This window comes from Spea bombifrons, chromosome 7 (genome assembly GCF_027358695.1).
Source record: "Spea bombifrons isolate aSpeBom1 chromosome 7, aSpeBom1.2.pri, whole genome shotgun sequence".
In the NCBI taxonomy this organism is placed as follows: Eukaryota; Metazoa; Chordata; class Amphibia; order Anura; family Pelobatidae; genus Spea; species Spea bombifrons.
In genome coordinates, this window is record NC_071093.1 from 19,153,567 (window position 1) to 19,173,049 (window position 19,483).

Sequence of the window (19,483 nt, forward strand, 5' to 3'; positions counted from 1 at the left end):
CCACATCCAAACAGGCTAAGCTACAACAATAAAAAAATATATATATTTTTAACACAGCCAGCACTATGTGTATTTATGCCCCTCCATTCAGTATTGATTTATGAGATGAGATGGCCTCAGCTGTCCCCCTTGTGTATTGATTATTGATGCTACCAGCCCCTACGTATATTTGTGCCCTCCAGCCAGCCCCACAATGTGTATTTATACCCCCAGCAACCCCCCCCTAGTATTGACTTATGTGATGCCCCAGCCAGACCCTTCTTGTGTATTGTTGCCCCTACTACCTTGTATACTTATGCCCCCCTTTAGTATCAAGTCATCATCAACATAATTTTTTTGGTTAAATTATTTTTTTCCAGACTTTGCCGCCTGCTCTTTGCTCTCCTCCAAGGGACCGACTGTCACCCGAGGAATTCTGTTGAACTCCGTGTGAGCCCGCCCCCTCGAGCGTCACGTCGCATCTCTAAGGGGGCGGGATGAAGAGCCTCACTGAGGGATTAGGCGGCATGGCGTCTACAAGCCAGGCCCTTTAACTTTAGGTGGCCGTTGCAGGTTGTCCTGGGGCCGAATCCCCCGCATTAAATCATGGGCCAGCCAACCCACCAGGAAGTCTCTTGGTTTCCTGTTGGGCCAGTCCCACCCTGACTGGGCCTATTTTCAGGTAGGAGCCTGAAGCTGCAGCTCCATCAGCCCCTACATTAATCCGGCCCTGCTCACACATGTGGATTAGCAACCACACAGAGTGCGCGGTTGTTTATTGTTTCTTTTCATTTTCTTTGTCACTAAATCGGCGGTGAGGTCTGGTTTTATAACATGCAGCACCTGCACATTTGTGTTTATTATTGGTTTCTTTTATACTAGCGCATCACTTTGTTTTTTTGCACATAACAAAAGCTGTTCTATTATTTAACCCTTTAAATTTAACATTCTTAATTTAGATTTAAAAAAAAAAATTCAAACTGTATTTAATAAACATCAGATTAACAGAAAAAAACACCAAATGGTTTGCACATACCTGTGGAACTCGGGAGGAGCCAGGACTGGATGATGAAGACAACAGATTAACATTAGGGTTCATGCTCCTCTCTCTTTCGTCTTGATAGATCCTATCTCTCTCTGTCTCTGGTAGGTTTAGAAAATTTTGCATGGCCCTCAGATTTACAAGAAGAGACTGTGATGCTGTTCTGGGGTCTTCTTCTTTACGAAGTATTTCTGACAATAAACCCTGGTACAAAAAACCTAAATGTGAGCTTTATATTTTAATTTAGCATTGTTTACACACATAACATAGAGCTGTTTCGTTATTATTTGTGTATTATATTTTATGTTTCATATAGAAAAACATAATGTTAACACATGTTAAAGAGATAGAGGTTAATATGTGGAATAGCCTTCCAACAGAGGTGGTAGAGGTCAATGTAATAACTTTACGAATTCATGGGATAAGGATACGTATATTCTGAATTTACGGTAAGGCTTATGCCAAGCAATTTTGCCATTTTAAGCCATTGTCAGACCTGATGCACCATATATCCTGCCAAAAAGTAAGTCTTAAGAAAGAGCAGTCCTCTTAATAGGTGCCACTCATCAGGGGGTGATCAGTTGACCGGGGACCAGCTGTGAAGATGTCTTTTGGGCCCGACGGCCGCCTAACATGGGCCAGCAGTGGAGCTCGCACATTCTTTTCCCGCCCAGACGAAGCAGCTAAGAGAGTTTCCTCACACAGGTAAGCTGTGGGCCCAGGTTAGGTGGCCACTAGGGCTGCATAGACGTCTGCACTGCCCCAGTACTGCTCAGCCGACCCCCAGACCAGTGAAATATGCAAGTGAGGTAAGGGGGTGCAGGAGAGTGAATGAATGAGTGAGTGTTTGGGGCAGAAGTTTGACAGAAAGGCAATTCAGGGCGAGCAGTGGCGGCACAGGCAGGTTACTAAAAAGGCGGAGTTGGCACAGGCAGGCTGTAAAGGGGGGACAGGTGGCACAGGCAAGCTGCTAAAGGAGCAGCGGTGGCACAGGCATGCTGCTAAACGGGCAGAGGTAGTACAGGCAGGCTGCTAAAGGGGCAGGGTGACACAGCCAGGCAAGTTACCGGTAATATTTTTTTTTCCAGATTTCTAGTATTTTTCCAGTTGACATACAGTTTACAAATTTGTAAAATAATTATTCTGGCCAACATAATTTTTTTGTGTGTGTGGGGGGGTGCCACATAGAGGATCCACCCCGTGTGCCAAATACTCTAGCAGTTAAGCTTAAAGGTATCTTATTTTGGACAGGTAATGCTTAACTTGCACAACCCATCCACTGCTTTGTTCTCTCACAGAGGAAACGTAGAATGATGGTAGATATGCTTATCCTTAAATTGACTAGTGTCCCAGAGAGCCCCTGAACAATGAATGCATATGAAAGTACTCTAAGTACTCATTAGAACGTTTGCTGAGCCAGTATTGGTTCAACTATGATATGCAATAAAGTGCATTTGATGGCTGGGATATCCCTTTAACAAGTAAAAAAAAATATTTATTTACACCCAGGACATGAAGTGAAGGCTGCACTGGAATCCTGTCACTCCAAGTTGGAAGTTGTAGCACACCTATTGTCTTGGACTATATATGCCTGGTTTATCTGACTACACATCATTGTTTGTGATCCTTTCTTTTCTTTTTTTTCTAGAGTAATAATATAAACATTACCCCTTTTTTCTGCAGTTGCTGCATCACAAATATCTGAAGGTTAAGCAAAAAATAGGATTATATATATAATTAATTTAGAAAAAAAGGAAAAAGTTTGATGAATATGACGTATATAGATATACGGATTAAGGATATTACAGTTTCCTTTATAGCTTTTTGGCCAATGTTAACATAAATATAGACTAATCCCACAATCCCATGTTTTCAGAAAGCAGTTACTACCCAATGATGTATGAATCTGTATATAAACTGACTTGTCTCTAGTTAACATTTTAAAGCCAACATTTTAGGAACAAGCATCTCCAGGGACAGTGGTTGTCATTTAAGTTTTCATCCTTTTCAAACCTATCCATAATTCCATTAAATAATATGTTTCTTTATCTGCATTTCTACAAATGCTACAAATCTGTGTAACTTCCTATTACACAGAGATTATCAAACCTTTTTGTCACCTGCAAATAATTAGTCACTCAATATGCAAAGCAACATCATTGAAGAAAAACAAATGATCATAATTCTGTTTAATTGTAAGTAAATTAGGCATAATTTATTTTTAGAAAGTGATAGAGACCAGGTGGGGGAAAAAGCAAATACTGCGTGTTGTGAGACGGCCGAGAGCTGATTCTATACATGATGTTTTCATTTTGTACTCAAGGAAAGCAATCTACAGCATTTTCGTCATTGGCTCTGTCCTCATATAAACCTTAACGACCAGGTATGAAGAATATCTCACCTGGGTTTGGGCAAATAACACCATAGGTGACAATTTCTTTGACAGTGTTATACATCAATATAGGACACAAAAGACAGGAAGACAATTTTGTGTAGATCGTTAACAAACATTACAAGAGTGGCTTCTTACATCATCCTACATAATTTTTTTGGACAAAAGTAATGAATCTTTGCTGTCATTTTAAGTGGTGAAGATTCAGGGAAAAATTGGTAGTTTGGGGACAAAAATGAATCATGAGAAATAAAAGAGTCAGGCATGCATTTCTTTCAGGCATCATTAAATAAATTCCCCTTTGCCCCCCTCACCCAGTGCCATTAAATATAAACAGCTACAGCTCCTAAAATTTTACTGCTAGTAGATGGCTGTGCCTAGTTGACAAGCTGGATCAAGTAGACTTAAGGAGTGGTAACTATAAACAAGCCTTGCCAAACACGTAACCATATCTGTGTTCACCAAAACCATATCTGGGAACTTGCATACTACTGTGAGGATCACTGCATACTTTAGATAGAGAGGTAGCTGCCAAATTGCAGATTTCAGCATTACAGATCTCAACGCAGGATAAATCAAGTGTGCTCAAATGTGTTAGTCAATCCGTAAATCAGAGCAGAAATCACCAAGCTGAACATGAATGCACACAAATTTTATTACTGAATAAAGCAGCCAAGAATTTAGTAAATTATCCTTCACATTCACATTTCTCCAGGGGACATCCAACTGCCAAGATGTGCCCCACTGACCTATACAAAAAAAAACAGAAAAAACATCTAAAATCTCAGTATGTACTGTAACACTTTTGTTCACTACTCTCGGTAAAACAGTTTGCAGAGGAATAATCTGTCCATTAGTAATGTTCTACTGAAACTGCTAGAAGAGACACACTTGTCCCAGTCTGTGTTTTATAAATTTCTGCAGTGCATAGAAGGTATAAATGATGCTGCCCTCAAGTGTTGACTGATCAGTTAGTGTGGCTACTAACTACACTGACTTCTCATTTAGTTAGCTGGAAATTAAGAAGGGAAAAGAATTAACTCTAGCCCCCCATGTGTAATCTGACCATAAATCAAATCTGTCAGAACTGAAGACTTCAGCATATTCTACAAAGGCTAATTTACGTTCATGTGATTGTCTAAACTCCTGCTATAATGATAACCAAACACAGAACCCACACAAAGTCTTGTAATTCTAACAAGGCAGCTATAAACAAGGCATTGTCCCGGAAAGTCTTCCCAGTGCTGTTTAGTTGAATTAGCAAAGTTTGACATGAGCCTTAATTATGACATATGGGCTACATGTTCAATGAAATATTGTTGTTGTCCAATAGACTTTGTGCAGTGGGTCCTAAATGGGATGCAATTAACCCCATTTTATATTATATCTGATCACAAATCCAATTTTAGATATCTTTCTATTTGTGTGATATTTGTTGGTATAAACACTGTTTTCCAGATCTTCACTAATAAAAGTTATAACCTGAATCTTAGTTTATGTAAAGAAATACGTATAGTACAATATTAACAATAAAAATATTGATATAACAGTCAAATTAGTTTTGTGCATTTTAAACAAATGAAGTTTGGTTTGCAGAATGCTTTGAGTGCTAGTAATTATCACATGTCTATCATCCTGGCATCAAAAGGATGCTATGGGTGGACCTCAACAACCCTACCAGGAGACTTTGTACAGGGAGTAAAATGTTTTTTTTTTTTTAATTTTCTTTCATTATTTTTAAAAACATTTTGTATTTGATCCTTAAAGAAGAGAGGCACAACATTCAGTCTGTGATTCTCCAAAGGGGTTTTAATTTATTTTTATCCCACTGGTGGGTACTGGGGAAGCACAGGATGTGGCATATTTGTTAATCCCCCCCCCATCGTCCTTAGCAGAGGACGAACAGAGGATGAGAGTTGATGGGGTATATGGATTATATAACACCGTACAACACACCTCATGGGATGAAGAAAAGGGTGGTAGAAACTTAAACTTAAAAGCAGCTTGCAGGTTCATGAATCTGTTGCTTTTTTCAACATGGAGTTTTGTCCAATGGTGTGAATTTACTTCTTGTAGATTAGTATACAGATTTAATTGCATTATCTAAATAAATTATGACCTATTATTCTTGCTAGACTGTTGACTAATATGTTTTTGTTAGTTTTCCCTAACCTGAAGGCACAGTACAGGAAAGCTTCTTTTGCTTTCATCTAACAAGTATATGTTTTAAGTATAATTTAGACAATACTGTAATTTTGAAGTATATTCCCAAAAATTTAGGTCAAAGGGGAACACTTTTGTATTGCAGAAGATGATTTGGAGGCTGTTCTTCAAAAAGGGTGATTCTGAGTTGGACCAGCCTACTTGTGACGGGGATTACATACAGTGATGTTCAGATGATGTAATATAATAGCATTGCTGCTTACATGAGGTGTGGAGGTGTGTAAGTGTGAATGTTTGATTGTGTGAGGTGTGGAAGTAAGTTGTTTGATTGAGTGAGTAAGTAGATGTATAACTGTGTGTGTAAGTGTGTGCTAGAGTGTATATTACTTAATAGGAGGGTGGGCAAGGTGCTGGGGGAATATTGGGCTTTATATGCCACCATGGCCAAAATGTGCCATGGTGATACTGTTGCTTATCTGGGAGCAGCATTTTTACTGGTTCAGTAAAAAAAGTGAAAAATAATCCATTTGTGCACACCATTCGAGCAACTACCTCTGATGCATTTTGCCATTGCACAGTGTTGCAGAATTTGATGGCACTATGTAAAAGAATAAATAATAAACTATGGTGCCAAGGTCACTAAGGAGAGACCTTACTGTATTTAACGGAAAGTAAAGGTAGGGCCTCAAGTAAATATATGACATATTTATGAAAAATAGACTGTTACTTTAAAGATGGGGTCTAATAACTCTAACCGAAGCTCTCTTGGACTGTCATTAGTAGATTAAGCACCAAGATGGATTTCCCCAACAGCATATATTTTTATTTCATATAGTATATAGCAATAAAACTGGTATTAGAAGTCTCACAGCAATTTGGCAATTGTCTAAACCATAGTTTTGCCTTACCCAGTACAAGTATGTGACCAATGACTATTGCCATTTTAGTAGGGAAGATAATATTTGTCACTTGTGGTGGACACATCCCAGAACATTAAGAATATCCTGAATCTCAACTTTTACAAAGGTAGATGTACCCTAAGGAGAACTCATGAGAAGACAGTGACTTTCTATTGTTTTCTAATGCAGATCATTGGACGTGAATCAAAAGTTCTAGCCAATGGTCCCTCTCCAAGCTCTATTACATACAGTAATCCAAAACCATATAGAGATGCAATATGAACATTCATTATATTTATTAAATTGATCATAATTTCTTGTAAAATAGCAATCTCTTTGCCTTATGCCTAATCCACACAAAGCTATTAATGAGATCATTCAGGAGAGAAAGACTCATGAATGTAATGCTTGTCAGACAGAGGCATTTAAATGTTTTCCGAAGTGTTGTAAATTCACTGGATTTTCTTATGAAGGTGAAGGAGATATAAATATTTTACACATTATATTTTAAAAAGAGGGCATCCATTTTTATGGTACTTGACATCTACATTGAAAAAAGTCAGAGCTTTAATTGAATAATCCAATGTTTCTAGTATACAATCATTTATGATTTACATATATATAGGTTTGGTATTAAAGTTATGATTTATAATAACACAATTTAAAGCACACTTTTGTACGGTTTTACAGAGACAGTTGCAATACAACGAACAGTTCCAGAACTATTAACCTTCACTGTTGAATTCTACAGATTTAATAACTAGTAGTAGATTTAGTAAACTTAGCAATTATAGAACAGAACATACAATAAACGGCACATACCTGTGTACGGTTAAATGCTACTCTTGCAAAGACAGCCTGGGATACACTCGCTCTCTTCAACTCATCTCGCACTTGCTGGTAGATGTCAGGAGAGACCTCCACTGAAGAGTTGGTTGATTCTACTGGTTTCACAGGTCTCGGAATGGGAGGGTGATTTAGAAACTGTTGGTTGATAGCCTGAGGGTGTTGGTGAGCCAAAAGTCTGCTAACAGCTATTTGTTGGTTTATCAGGTGTGCCATTGCTATTTGCTGTCGTACCAGCTGAGGACTTAATTGAGGAGACATGAGTCCGGGGCTCATTATGGGCTGCAAAGCTGGGACCTGGCTTCGGACTGGGGGGCTGTGGTGAAGCTGGCTGTGCGGTGACTGCTCGCTTGTTTTTCCTAGGCTTGACAACTGGTTTATATTTGGTAAGTGTGCTGGTCTCTGACCTAGCACACAGTAGTCTATTACATTATCCCGTTCAACTAAGGATGAAGAAAAATATTTTATTAGGATAACCATTTTAGCAGCACACTAAAATGACAATACAAATGAACAATTTCTTATGTAACAACATAAAAACAAACAATAATGTAACAAACTCTCAGCCCTGGTTATACACTTCCAAAAGATCTGGTTCCTGAGGTCCAACAAATACACTCATTTTTTGACAATTAATACACATAACATAACCATTATCAAGAAGGTTGAGTAATGCATATTAGAGCGATATGCATTCTGCATTGGTAAGGCTGCATGGGACACTGAAGTGTCCCTTTTTTTGTTCCTCTACGCATCCTTGCAAATGTTGCATTAACCTATCAAGAACAATATGTGGTTTTGTATATACACCGATCAGCCTTAACATTCTGACCACTGACAGGTGTGTTAGAAACAAGAAAATGGGCAAGCATAAGGATCTGACACAAGCAAAGATGATTATGCTCAATGCCAATTGTTGACTGGAGTGGTGTAAAGCACTCCTCCACTGGACCCAGTAGTAGGACTCTAGAATCATCTGGAGTGATTAATCACTCTTCACTATCTGGAAGCCCGATGGATGAATCTGGGTTTGGGCTTTATTATTTAGTGTATTGAATTGTACAATGCAGGTTGTACAGATCCAAACTAAATCATTTCAAATATAGTTGTGTATACAAGCTTAACACTGCCATGTGTCCTACAACAATGATGTTACCACATTATGAGGATATTTATATGTATATGATCCTCCTCGTTTTTGTCTGTCACATATATAATCATATTGATTTACCTAATTTTGGGTAAATCATGGTTTGCTAAAAAATAAATGTTCAATTTTATATGGTATAAATAATGAACAAAGATCTTCAGCCAAGCTCAAAAATTAGCTTGTAAATGAATCAAATACTTTTTACCCTAGTAGATAAGTAGCAATGTCTGGTCCCCATTACCAATAACAGTTCAATAAAGCTTATCAGATGGGATGGTGTCTACAAGCCTTTTTGTCTAGTCAAATAGGATCAAAGAAATGTGTATTCCTAACACTATTGTGATGTTACCTTGAAAAAATAGTCTAAGCCACAGATGCTATTTCTACAAGCTTCCAAACATTGCTGTGCAATTCAAAACCTCTTCAACCCATTAAAGCAGATTATGTTTACCTAGCACATCACCTTAGTCCTCTTGGCTCACTTATGCACATGAGCGGGCTCAGGAAGTGCAATAAAAGAAAGCCAATAAGAGTTGCTTTTTAAATTGTTTGTGTACAATAAGTCAGGGGGGAAGCACTCTGCTTGGGATCCTTGACCTCCTTTAATCCAAGGTTTTGCTGTACAGATGTTGTCATGGTGTCATGCCATATAGCAAATACAAATACAAGCTGCTGACAAACAACCCTTTATGTGCAGGATGGGTGTACAAGTAATGCATTGAATTCTCCATTCTCACTTTGCAGTTATAGTCTTATTTGCCTTCACCTGAATAAAGTATGAACATGTAGGTTACAAAATCAGTACCAAAAATCTGAAGAAGATTAAGCACTGGGGCATTTGCAATTTAATAACGGTTACAATTGCCAAGAAACACTGTAACTGTAGAACTGGGTGATTTTATCAGGATTTCCTCCTCAAAAGCAACTATGAGGCAGTGGTATCATGTGAGGTCTTGTGACTGTGCAAAAAGTGTAAAAAGACATATTGCCTAACTGGCTCTCTTGAATTTTGTTTAATACGGTGACATTTATTAAATAAAGTTGGAATTTAAAGATGAATTTGCCAATTAGTTGGAGTTTCAACTCCTTTATATCTGTCAACATCTCATGCAAGAACTGTTAAAACTGCCCTGTATAACACATAGGTAAATTAGCGAGATTTTTTAAAGTTACCTCACCAACTTAATTCCGAATCATGCACAAGTGTGAGAGTTGAAAAGGAAACTTTCTTGAAAACTCATGAGTAAACTAACACAGCAAATAAAATGATATTAGTAAGGGCACAGTGTTTTATCACTGAACACCAAGCAAACACCAGCATAAAATATTGGCAGAAAGTATATCTGTACAGATAAGGACACTTGCAGTCACAGACATGAAACAATATATTCTTGCCTAATGGGAATTGCAGCTTTTTACTTAGGACTTACTTAAACTTATCAAAACTGCATGCCATGGGCAGGGCCGTCTTTAATATTGGTTAAAGCCTGGGCAGTCAGTCTCAAAGTTGTTTACAAAAGCTCCAGGTCAGACTGGCACTTTGTAAAGAACACTGCTGTGTCCCTGTCTCCCTGGCCCAGTCCAAAGTTGTTTACAAAGCTCCATTGCCACCCTGGCCAGTTCATGCCTGTTTGCCAACCCCTGGGCTCAAGGTTCTTTGGGCCCCCCAGGAATACGTCAAAGCTTCCCCCTTTTGCCCCTCATTAAAGATGTCCCTGGCCATCTGACCTTTGTCAGTACATCAACAGCAAGGTATTTTGCCAGCCTCTCACCATATTTTAAAATAAGATAAAATACACACTTTAGGTAGAATCTTATATGTGGCTGCAGTGGCATACCAGCATCCATGCAAACAATAGACATCCCTGTTCAATAAAGTATTGTAAGGGGAAACAGCAATGTTTTAAATTAGAAACACATTTGTTATAGTAGAGTGTGAGATCTCTACCATTTAAACAATAGGAAAAAAAAAGATCAAAAATGTTTTTTTTTTCTGTATATAGGAAGCACTTATGCACTGTAAATTAAATGTTTTATTACCTAGACATCATTTTTATAAAAAAAAAAAACACAACACATAGGGCTTTTGGTCTGCAAACACAGCATTTTGCAACATGCTTCGGAACTATTTCTAATCAGCCCACTAACTGAAATCTGGGATTGTGCAAATGGACCAAAAATGATTTGGACTCATTTTTTATTTCATTTTCGATCCAGTTGTTTTCGAAAAATTTATTTTGATTCCTGCCCTTTCAAGTTGCATTAAATTCAGAGGATTTTTTTCCATGAAAAATGTATTGTTACTCACGCTCTCTCATTCATTCTCACTCACGTTCTTCTCAAAGTCTCCATACTTCCCTTCTCCGATTAGTTGGTTTCAACATTTTCAATTTGTACAACTTGAACATAGAGAATGCTGTTAAGGTGCTGATGTGGGATCACCTTCCCCTAGTGAAAATAACTAAAATAACCTAAATAACTATAGGTGTCCCCACAAGCTTTAAAGCGGTATAGGCAACTGATGTAAGAAATAAACTTAAAGTGACAGAATCCAAATACAAAATGCCACTGATCCAGTTTTTTGTGTCTTAAACCAAAATTCCACTTTTAGCAGGGCACATCTACATAAGTAGCAAAAAAATAATAGCATGATACCGTATATATGGTAAATTTTTTGGCATTATTACGAGCCAAACGAGAATACCATAAAACCCAGACAGGTATACTAGGGAATGCATTCCACATATTTCAGCATGTGTGTTGGTCAGAGCTATATGCAAAGGGATGTTTGGTTAATTGTTGGTTGATTTGAAAATGATCATCCACAAAACTCTCTTTTTTCGAGAGTCTTTTATTTCTAACAAGGGTAACGGTAGCTCTGGTTTGGTTATAAACCAGGAGTTTTGTGGCAAATACAATAGAAAAAAACCTTCAACCTTGATGAAGGAAATTTTAGGAAAATGTAAATTTTACAGCGTATTGTTTATTTGATCAAACAGGCTGTGGACAACAGTGACCATTTGTTAATCTTATAGTACCCCTGGGTGGACTCATAATGCAAAAGGGGCACAGACTACACTGACAGCAAACAGCAAGGATGGGGTTACTTTGTGACCTAGCTACTTCCCATGAGTTCCTAAATTCCAGCATATGTGAATACTTTTCTTCCCCTGGATGGTACAGTATGTAATTGAGTTTTTCTGGGTCTTTCGTATCTCAGACAGTACTTGGGGAATATCCATACCAATACACAAGGTACTGATCAGTGAGGATGTTTTGTAACAAGGCTGTCAATCATAGTTCTTCTCTAATGGGATCGCCCAGTTTTCCCAATACTTTATAGAGCATCATGGAAGGTACAGAATTGCATTTAGCAGAGTGTGCTTGAAGAATAATTTTAGCACTAGCAATATTGGTCTTGATGTTTTTGTATTTGTATTTTTTGTGGTCTGCTTTTGCAATATGACTAATTCTTTCTGTAAACCTCCATTTTCCAAAGAAATATTGTTCTATTGTTCTTGTATTGAAAGTTTGAACAATTTATTTAAAGTTGTATAAAGTTGCTATAGAGGCAAAAAGCTGATCATTGCTAACCTTATTTGCACACACCTACCCAGAATCCCTTGAAGTGGTGGCAGCATCACATGATTTCTATGGGAACAGCAAGCCACTGAGCTTGTCTGGTGTTTGCAGGGCTGTGTTTAATAAAGCCTCTGCTAGCCCCCTAACGTTAAGTGGAGATCTTTTCCATTACCTTTACCCCACCACAACTTATGTTGTATGCTACACGTATTGCTCTAATATGCCGGCAATAAGTCACTATCCAACCTAATTCTGATGAGTCCCACTAAGATACCTCAAATACATTTCTTCTGGAATAAAAAATATATGCAAACCGATTGAATATTAGCCTGTAAAATAGTCCAACTTGCCATCAAACTAAAATGGGTTGAACTAAAGAGTTCAGCAGTGTGTATCGGTGGCAAACATTTCTATTAACCCCTTAAGGATTAAGCCCATAATATTATGTTCCAACAAAACTGATGGTAATTGAAGTTGTAATTGGTGGCAGGACTGCTGCTGCTTTTGGCTGACCAGAGACCCAGGGAAAAACCAATATGAGGTACATCTATGCATTTGATGCCTCAAGGAGCCAATCACATGCATGTTGCCAATGGTAATGTCTGTAAACAGAGGCAGAGAAGGGCATGGAACAGTGCTGTGATTTTTTTAATACATTTGTATTTTGTATTTTTAGCTGCTCGATCACTGCTTAATCAGCAGCCTTTGTACATCTACCTGTTTTGTAAACCTTAATGGCTGATTTGTATACACTTAAGGTGTAGGGAGGGTTAGAGGGGAGTTTCTTGTGCAGATCCACAGCTTTAGGGTAAAAATAAACTAAAAACAATTTTAAAAAGTATGTATGTATATGATCCAATTTTAACCCCACTACATACACAAAACGTGATATAACATGGCATAATGAGAGGTTTCTGAAATCAAGACAAATACTTAACTATATAAATCTTTTTTTCATCTGCACTGGCATCCTAGGTATAGGATTCATAGGTTCATTAATCAGTGTGTCATGCTGGGTGACTATGACTACTTTATTTTCTTTCACAAGGTAGCAAAAGGAGTTAAGGTGTTTGTCTTGTATACTAGGCCAAGATAACACAGCTGGAACACGTGTAAATAACTAATATAAAGCATTTTGAAAACACGCAAAAACTATAGCTGAATTTTAAAACAAAAATACTTTTGAACTGTTATTTTTTATCTTGTACTAGCAATACAAAATGGTCTTCATACTCTTGCCTGAAACTAAGTTTATCTTTTTTTTAAAAAAAATGGTTACTGTAAACTACAGTAATCTGAAAGAGTAGTGCCATTTTCTTTTTTTTTCTGTATCAGTTTACATGTAGGCTACAAACTAGAACAGAACTCTGTAGAACATATGAGTGACTCACTTAGCAGTGTTGAACTGGTCATACCTGGTGTTTAGGTCCCCATTTGGCACTACCAACTGAAACACTTGGGGCTTCAAGCCCTTACCTCACCCAACAAGGACCCAGCAGTTAACTAATGCTTCATTTTCATTAAAACTTCATCTGGTGCTTTTATCTCATGTTACATACAGTAACTACTGTACTGAGTATAACACAGGTCTCTGCAACCCTCTTCTTGGTGCATAAGTGAGCCCTGCAAATTGTTTTGTTTGTTTGTTTGCATGCCACTGGCTCATATTTTGAGTAAAACTGCATTTACTTGCTCTGCTATAATTAGATTTATTTAGATCCAAAACACACACATGGGGAGGGGCACCTAAGTACAGCTTGTAGGGGCCCCCAGAATTTCATGTTACATCACTGCTGCTTATCTCCACTTTTCATCACTGATACAAGTTATCAAGGATGAAGCCTTGTTTTAAAATGTTATATACCATCCTATAAAACAGTGAATATTACCTTTCATTTTCTTGTACTTTTTATACCATCTTCCAAACTCCTGGCATTTGGTAGCTGACACATTGGCATAGTATGTGCTATTTACAATGGAGGATATCATGCTCTGGAAAAGAGAACAGAAGAGGCAAAGGAGAGGCATGAAGGTTGTATCTGGCAAATGGAGAAGTATTATTGTTATGGAAAAAATTCTGTGATCATTCATTTTAATATGTTTCATATATGCAATAACAGAAACATTTAGGTCTCTACTCAAAACCTTAGTAATGTAGAGCCAGTGTATTCCCATTGTGTATCCTGACAGATCTATGATCTAAATATATATAGGGATGCACATGCTGCGTAGAAAGAAATGTGGTAAAATAATGTTTGCAGTGTTCCTGTAATAATACTCAGTACAATTTTTTTTCATAAAATTTTTTTTGTTTGCTAGAAAAAAACAGAATATCAGCAGCAACCAATGTATTGGAATGGAATATTTGCATGCTCCTTAATGCATTTGATAGCTGCATGGTCCCTGTAGCTCTATCGTAAATAAGCTAAAACAGTATTGCTTCAGCTTTGTTTCAAATGAGCAATTCAATGTCCCTGATTATCTCACAAAGTAGATTGCATATTAACATACTTCGAGTACTTTAATATGTATTCTTTAAAAGGTTACAAAAATAGAACTTACCTAAGGGAGAAACTGCAGCTCCCCGTATCACTTGTCCAGAGGTCTTCTGTACATCAAATGCATATAGGGGATTCTGCAGAAGTCAATTTAAGGGATCCCACAGCTATGTATGCATACAATGGCTCAGGGTGTCCCTTTAACAAATATCCCGAAACATGGACAAAGTAAGCCATGTTAAGTGCTACGGGTCAAAGCATATTTTTCCTCTTTGAAAGGGGCAATTTTTGTAGTTTTGGTATAGTAAGACTTAGGTGTCACTTCACCTAGGGAAATATATGTATATATATTTCCTGACAAATTAAGCTATTAAACTTGTTTGGGGGAAACTATGCATCTAATCACAGTGCCGTGAAAAAGTATTTACACCCTTCCATAGTTCTTGGATTTTTGCTTATTTGTCATGTTTAAATGTTTCATATTTTCTCTAATTGCCCCTAAACCTAATAACTGTTTGTGCCACCCTTGATGGCAACAATTGCAATCAAATATTTGCACTAACAATCAACAAGTCTTGCTCTGGAGGAATTATGGCCTACCCTTCTTGTTTTAAATCAGCCACATTGGAGGGTTTTCAAGCATGAATTGCCACAGCATCTCTATCAGATTCAACGCAAGGCTTTGGCTAGGCAACTCTGAAACCTTTATTTCGTTTCTTTTGAGCTATTCAGACTTGCTTGTATCATTATCCTGCTGCATAACCCAACTGTGCTTGAGCTTTAGTTCATGAACTCACGGCCGGACATTTGTGGTTCATAGTTCCATAAATTATGGCAAGTCCCCCAGGTACTGAAGCAGCAAAGCAGGCCCAGACCATCATACTATCACCAAAGTGTTTTACTGTTCGTATGAGGTTCTTATTGAGGAAAGCTGTAAGATGTAATAAGTTCTGCTTATCAGGCCACATAATAGTACCCCAATGTAAATTTTTGACTTGTAACTCTCCCATGGCAGCCATTTTGCACAGTCTCTTTCTTATTGTGGAAATGTAAACAATGACCTTAACTGTGGCAACTGAGGCAACCCACAGTTCTATACATGTTAGTCTGGGTTATTTTGCAACCTCCTGGATGTGATGTTAATAATGCAATATTTTAGGACCTTTGGTAGACTGTCCACTCCTGGGATGGTTCACTACTGTTTCAGTTTTTTCCATTTGTAGATAATGACCCTCACCGTGGTTCACTGAAGTCTTAGAAATGTCTTTGTAACCCTTTCCAGTGTTGAATTTCTTTAGCCTGTGCTGCTTTTTAAGACATTTTAGTCTACGTCACGTAGACAGATTCTATTTAATTGATGTGTAGATACAACAGGGCTGGCACTAATCATGCCTGGGTGTGTCTGGTGAAATTGAATCCAATTATCAATTACATCTGATTAATTGGTTGATTGGTTGATTTAATTAATTAAGGGGCCAATTACTTTTTCACATATGGCCAGTATACAATATAACACAGTTTAGGACTACTCTAACCTCCTCCTGCATCAATTACCATGGCAACAAGCAGCCATATTGGGTTTTGTCCAAGAGTGATTCAGGAGAGAGGCTCAGCAGCCTCCACTATGCAACAGAAAGTTGCCACCGTGTATCAGATATTCGGTGGGCTCCTGTGGTCTGCCCTGGCAACCATGTATCACATATTAGGTTGGCACTGGAAGCATTAAACATACATAATTAGACCAAAAAATATTTTACTGAGGTTTTTTTTAAGCTGGCTTTTTCTGGGGGAAATGGCCCCTTTCCAGAGCTATAAATTGAGGACCTAGGGCTTTGTGGATGATTGTTGTAAAGGAACCTAGACATATACTAGTAAATACACATTAAAGACAATGGAAGACAACAATAGTAATTTGGGAAGCAAAATATAAAAGGTAACATTAGATGTCTCAGCATGAATAATCTTATTAATTCCTTTCAGATGTTTCAGTTCTGTTTCCAACTGCAACAAGACCACACAGCCAAGAGCCTGGGAACGTACGTGCCACTACCCCAAGTACAACGCTTTAACTAATAAGGAAAATTAATATCACTTATAGGAACATGTCATTAGCACCTGTGCTGAAATCCGTGCAACGGAGAAGGCTTTTTAACTTGTTCCATTCCTAAAGCCATCTGCTGGCCACAAGGAAATTTAAACGCTCCTACTGATTCTATTTTTTTTATCATTTAATCTTTATAACGTGCAATAAATACAGCTGGGAAAGTTAAAATAAAATCGACATATTCAAAATGGTTTTTAGTTCCAGAATGAGGAAAGGAGACCATAAATTATATAGACCAGTCTAGGGTTAACTCCTTCACTGCTGGAAAAACTGAGGAACTCTAATATATAGTACAGCCACTCACCAGTTCCCTGTCATAGAAAATTAGAAAGTGACAGCAGATAAGAACCATTAGGCCCATCCAGTCTGCCCACCCTCTGAGTACTTTCCTTAGTACCTGGCCTTATCCTATATCTAGCTTGGCTTTATGCCTATCCAATGCTTGCATAAATGTCTTTACTGTATCATGATCTACCACTTCTGCTGGAAGGCTATTCCATGCATCCACTACCCTTTCTGTAAAGTAATATTTACTGATGTTACCTTTAAACCTTTGCCCCTCTAGCTTATGACTCTTGTTTTGGTAGTATTTCTCATTTTAAATAAACTCTCTTCCTTTATCATGTTGATTCCCTTTAAGTATTTAAATAATTATATCCCCGTCACGTCTTTCTTCCAGGCTATATATGTTAAGATCCTTAAACCCTCCTGGTACATTTTATCCTGTAATCCATTAACCATTTTAGTAGCCCTTCTCTGAACTTTCTCCAACATATCTATATCCTCCAAGTGAGGTCTCACCAGTGATCAGTACAACGGCATGAGCACTCCTCTCTTTCTACTGGTAATATCTCTCACTATACAACCAAGCATCCTGCTGCTCTACTGCATTGTCTACCTACCTTTAAATCCTCAGAAATAATTACCTCTAAATCCCTTTCCTCGCACGTTAAGGTTAGGACAGTTTCAAATATTCTATACTCTGTCCTTGGGTTTTTATGCCCTAGATGCATTACTTTGCATTTATCCATATTAAATGCCAGTTGCCGCTCTGACCATTCTTCCAGTTTACCTAAATCATTTGCCATTTGGCTTGTCCCTCCAGGAAAATCAACCCTGTTGCAAATTTTTGTCGTCAGCAAAAAGACATACCTTACCATCAAGCCTTTCTGCAATATCACTAATAAAAATATTAAAGCAAATGGGTCCAAGTATAGATCCCTGAGGTATCCCACTGGTATCAAGACCTTGCTCTGAATATATGCCATTGACTACGCATTGCCACTCCCTAATCTATTCAACAACATTGGGATCTAAACTCAACCTTGCAACCTTACAACTGAAGATCCCCCACACTAGATTAGTTCACCAGGAAAAAGGTCACCCATTCAGACAGGTAAACTGAAAACTGGCTGTACTCAATGAAACACTGCTAACAACATCTAAAAATGTCCTAAATACTACCTGTAAATATGACAGAGCAGGACTGGTACCATTCAGACCAGGAGGTTTGCCTTAGCTAGAGACCTAGTAAGCTCTGGCCAAAGATGACAAGAGGAGCTATCTTTAGCACGCGCAATCTAGCCCCAAAACACTTGGCTAATGTATCTCCATTCACCATATCTTTCGATCTTTAAATGAGGCTGCAATGTTTATATTTATATATATCAATTCATGTATGTTATTTTGGAGGTGTGATTTTAATACTGATTCTCCTTTTGTTATTAATGTAGTAGACTAAGCATGTGTACGTCTTCTTTCACCATACAAGTTATTCATCCATTGGCAAATATGTGGAAAATTACCTTTAGAGAATATGCTACCTTTATTTCGTTCCTTAACCAGGATTTTGATGTTGTTCATGCACTGCTAAATGTAGTTGGCGGAAGTCTCATTCTATGTTTCCACTATAAATTCATGCTACATTCCTATTACCCACTCTTATCTTTGTTAAGTAAACCTACTTCAACCCCTTATCTCACTCCCTCCCTATCATAACTACCCCTTCCACTAATCTTACTACTTCTGACTTTGCCACATGCTTCAATCTGGTCAGTCCCCTTCTTGCCCTTGCCCTCCCTCTGACTCAGTACCCATACACTGAACTTTTTTTCATCTTGTCACTGAAGTTATTAATGACCTACCCACTGCTAAATCCAAGGGTCACTACTCTATGCTAAATCTGATTTGGACCATCCTCAAACTCTTTGCAATGTTGGTCTCCATGTCACTGCTCTCTCCTGGTTCACATCATACCTTTATGATTGTACCTTTAGTGTATCCCCTTTCTCTCTCAGTTGTACCCCAAGGCTCAGTTGCAAGACCCCTTCTGTTCTCACTTTATCCTACCTCCCTTAGCAAACCTATGCCCTCCTGATAGCGCTCCCTCTTAGATTCTGTAACTACTTCCCTTCCTCTGTCTCTAACTGGATATCTGCATGTTTCCTAAAGCTCAATATCTCCAAAACCGAACTTCTCATCGTCCCTCCTTCCCATGCTAACCTCAACAGTTTCTCTTAATATCAATCGTGCAATCATCTACCCGTTCCCTCACGCGGGCTACCTTTGTGTCACCCTTAACTCTTATTCACCCCCCAAATCCAATCTGTCTCAAAAATCTGCTGTCTCCATCTTAAAAACATTGCCCACATTTGTCCCTTCCTAACACAAGGACACTAAGGCATTAAGGTCCATGCCCTCATTATCTCCCGCCTTGACTATTGTAACCCTGTTTTAGCTGGTCTCCCTCACATCTGTCTCGCCCCTCTAAATCCATCATGAGCTAGTAATCTCCTTTGTAAGCTCCTTTGAGCAGGGCCCTCCTCTTC

General features: G+C 38.2%; 1 protein-coding gene across 1 annotated transcript in view; it reads right to left on the bottom strand.

The window, feature by feature from the left end:
* The window catches only part of SATB2 (SATB homeobox 2), a 97,946-nt gene that overhangs the window by 41,650 nt on the left and 36,813 nt on the right, over positions 1-19,483 (bottom strand). The window contains exons 6-8 of the mRNA XM_053472264.1: positions 13,943-14,045; positions 7,298-7,764; positions 1,016-1,225 (exon numbers count right to left, since the gene is read on the bottom strand). Of these exons, the coding sequence (XP_053328239.1) occupies positions 1,016-1,225; positions 7,298-7,764; positions 13,943-14,045 (780 nt within the window). The remainder of the gene's footprint in view (positions 1-1,015; positions 1,226-7,297; positions 7,765-13,942; positions 14,046-19,483) is intronic.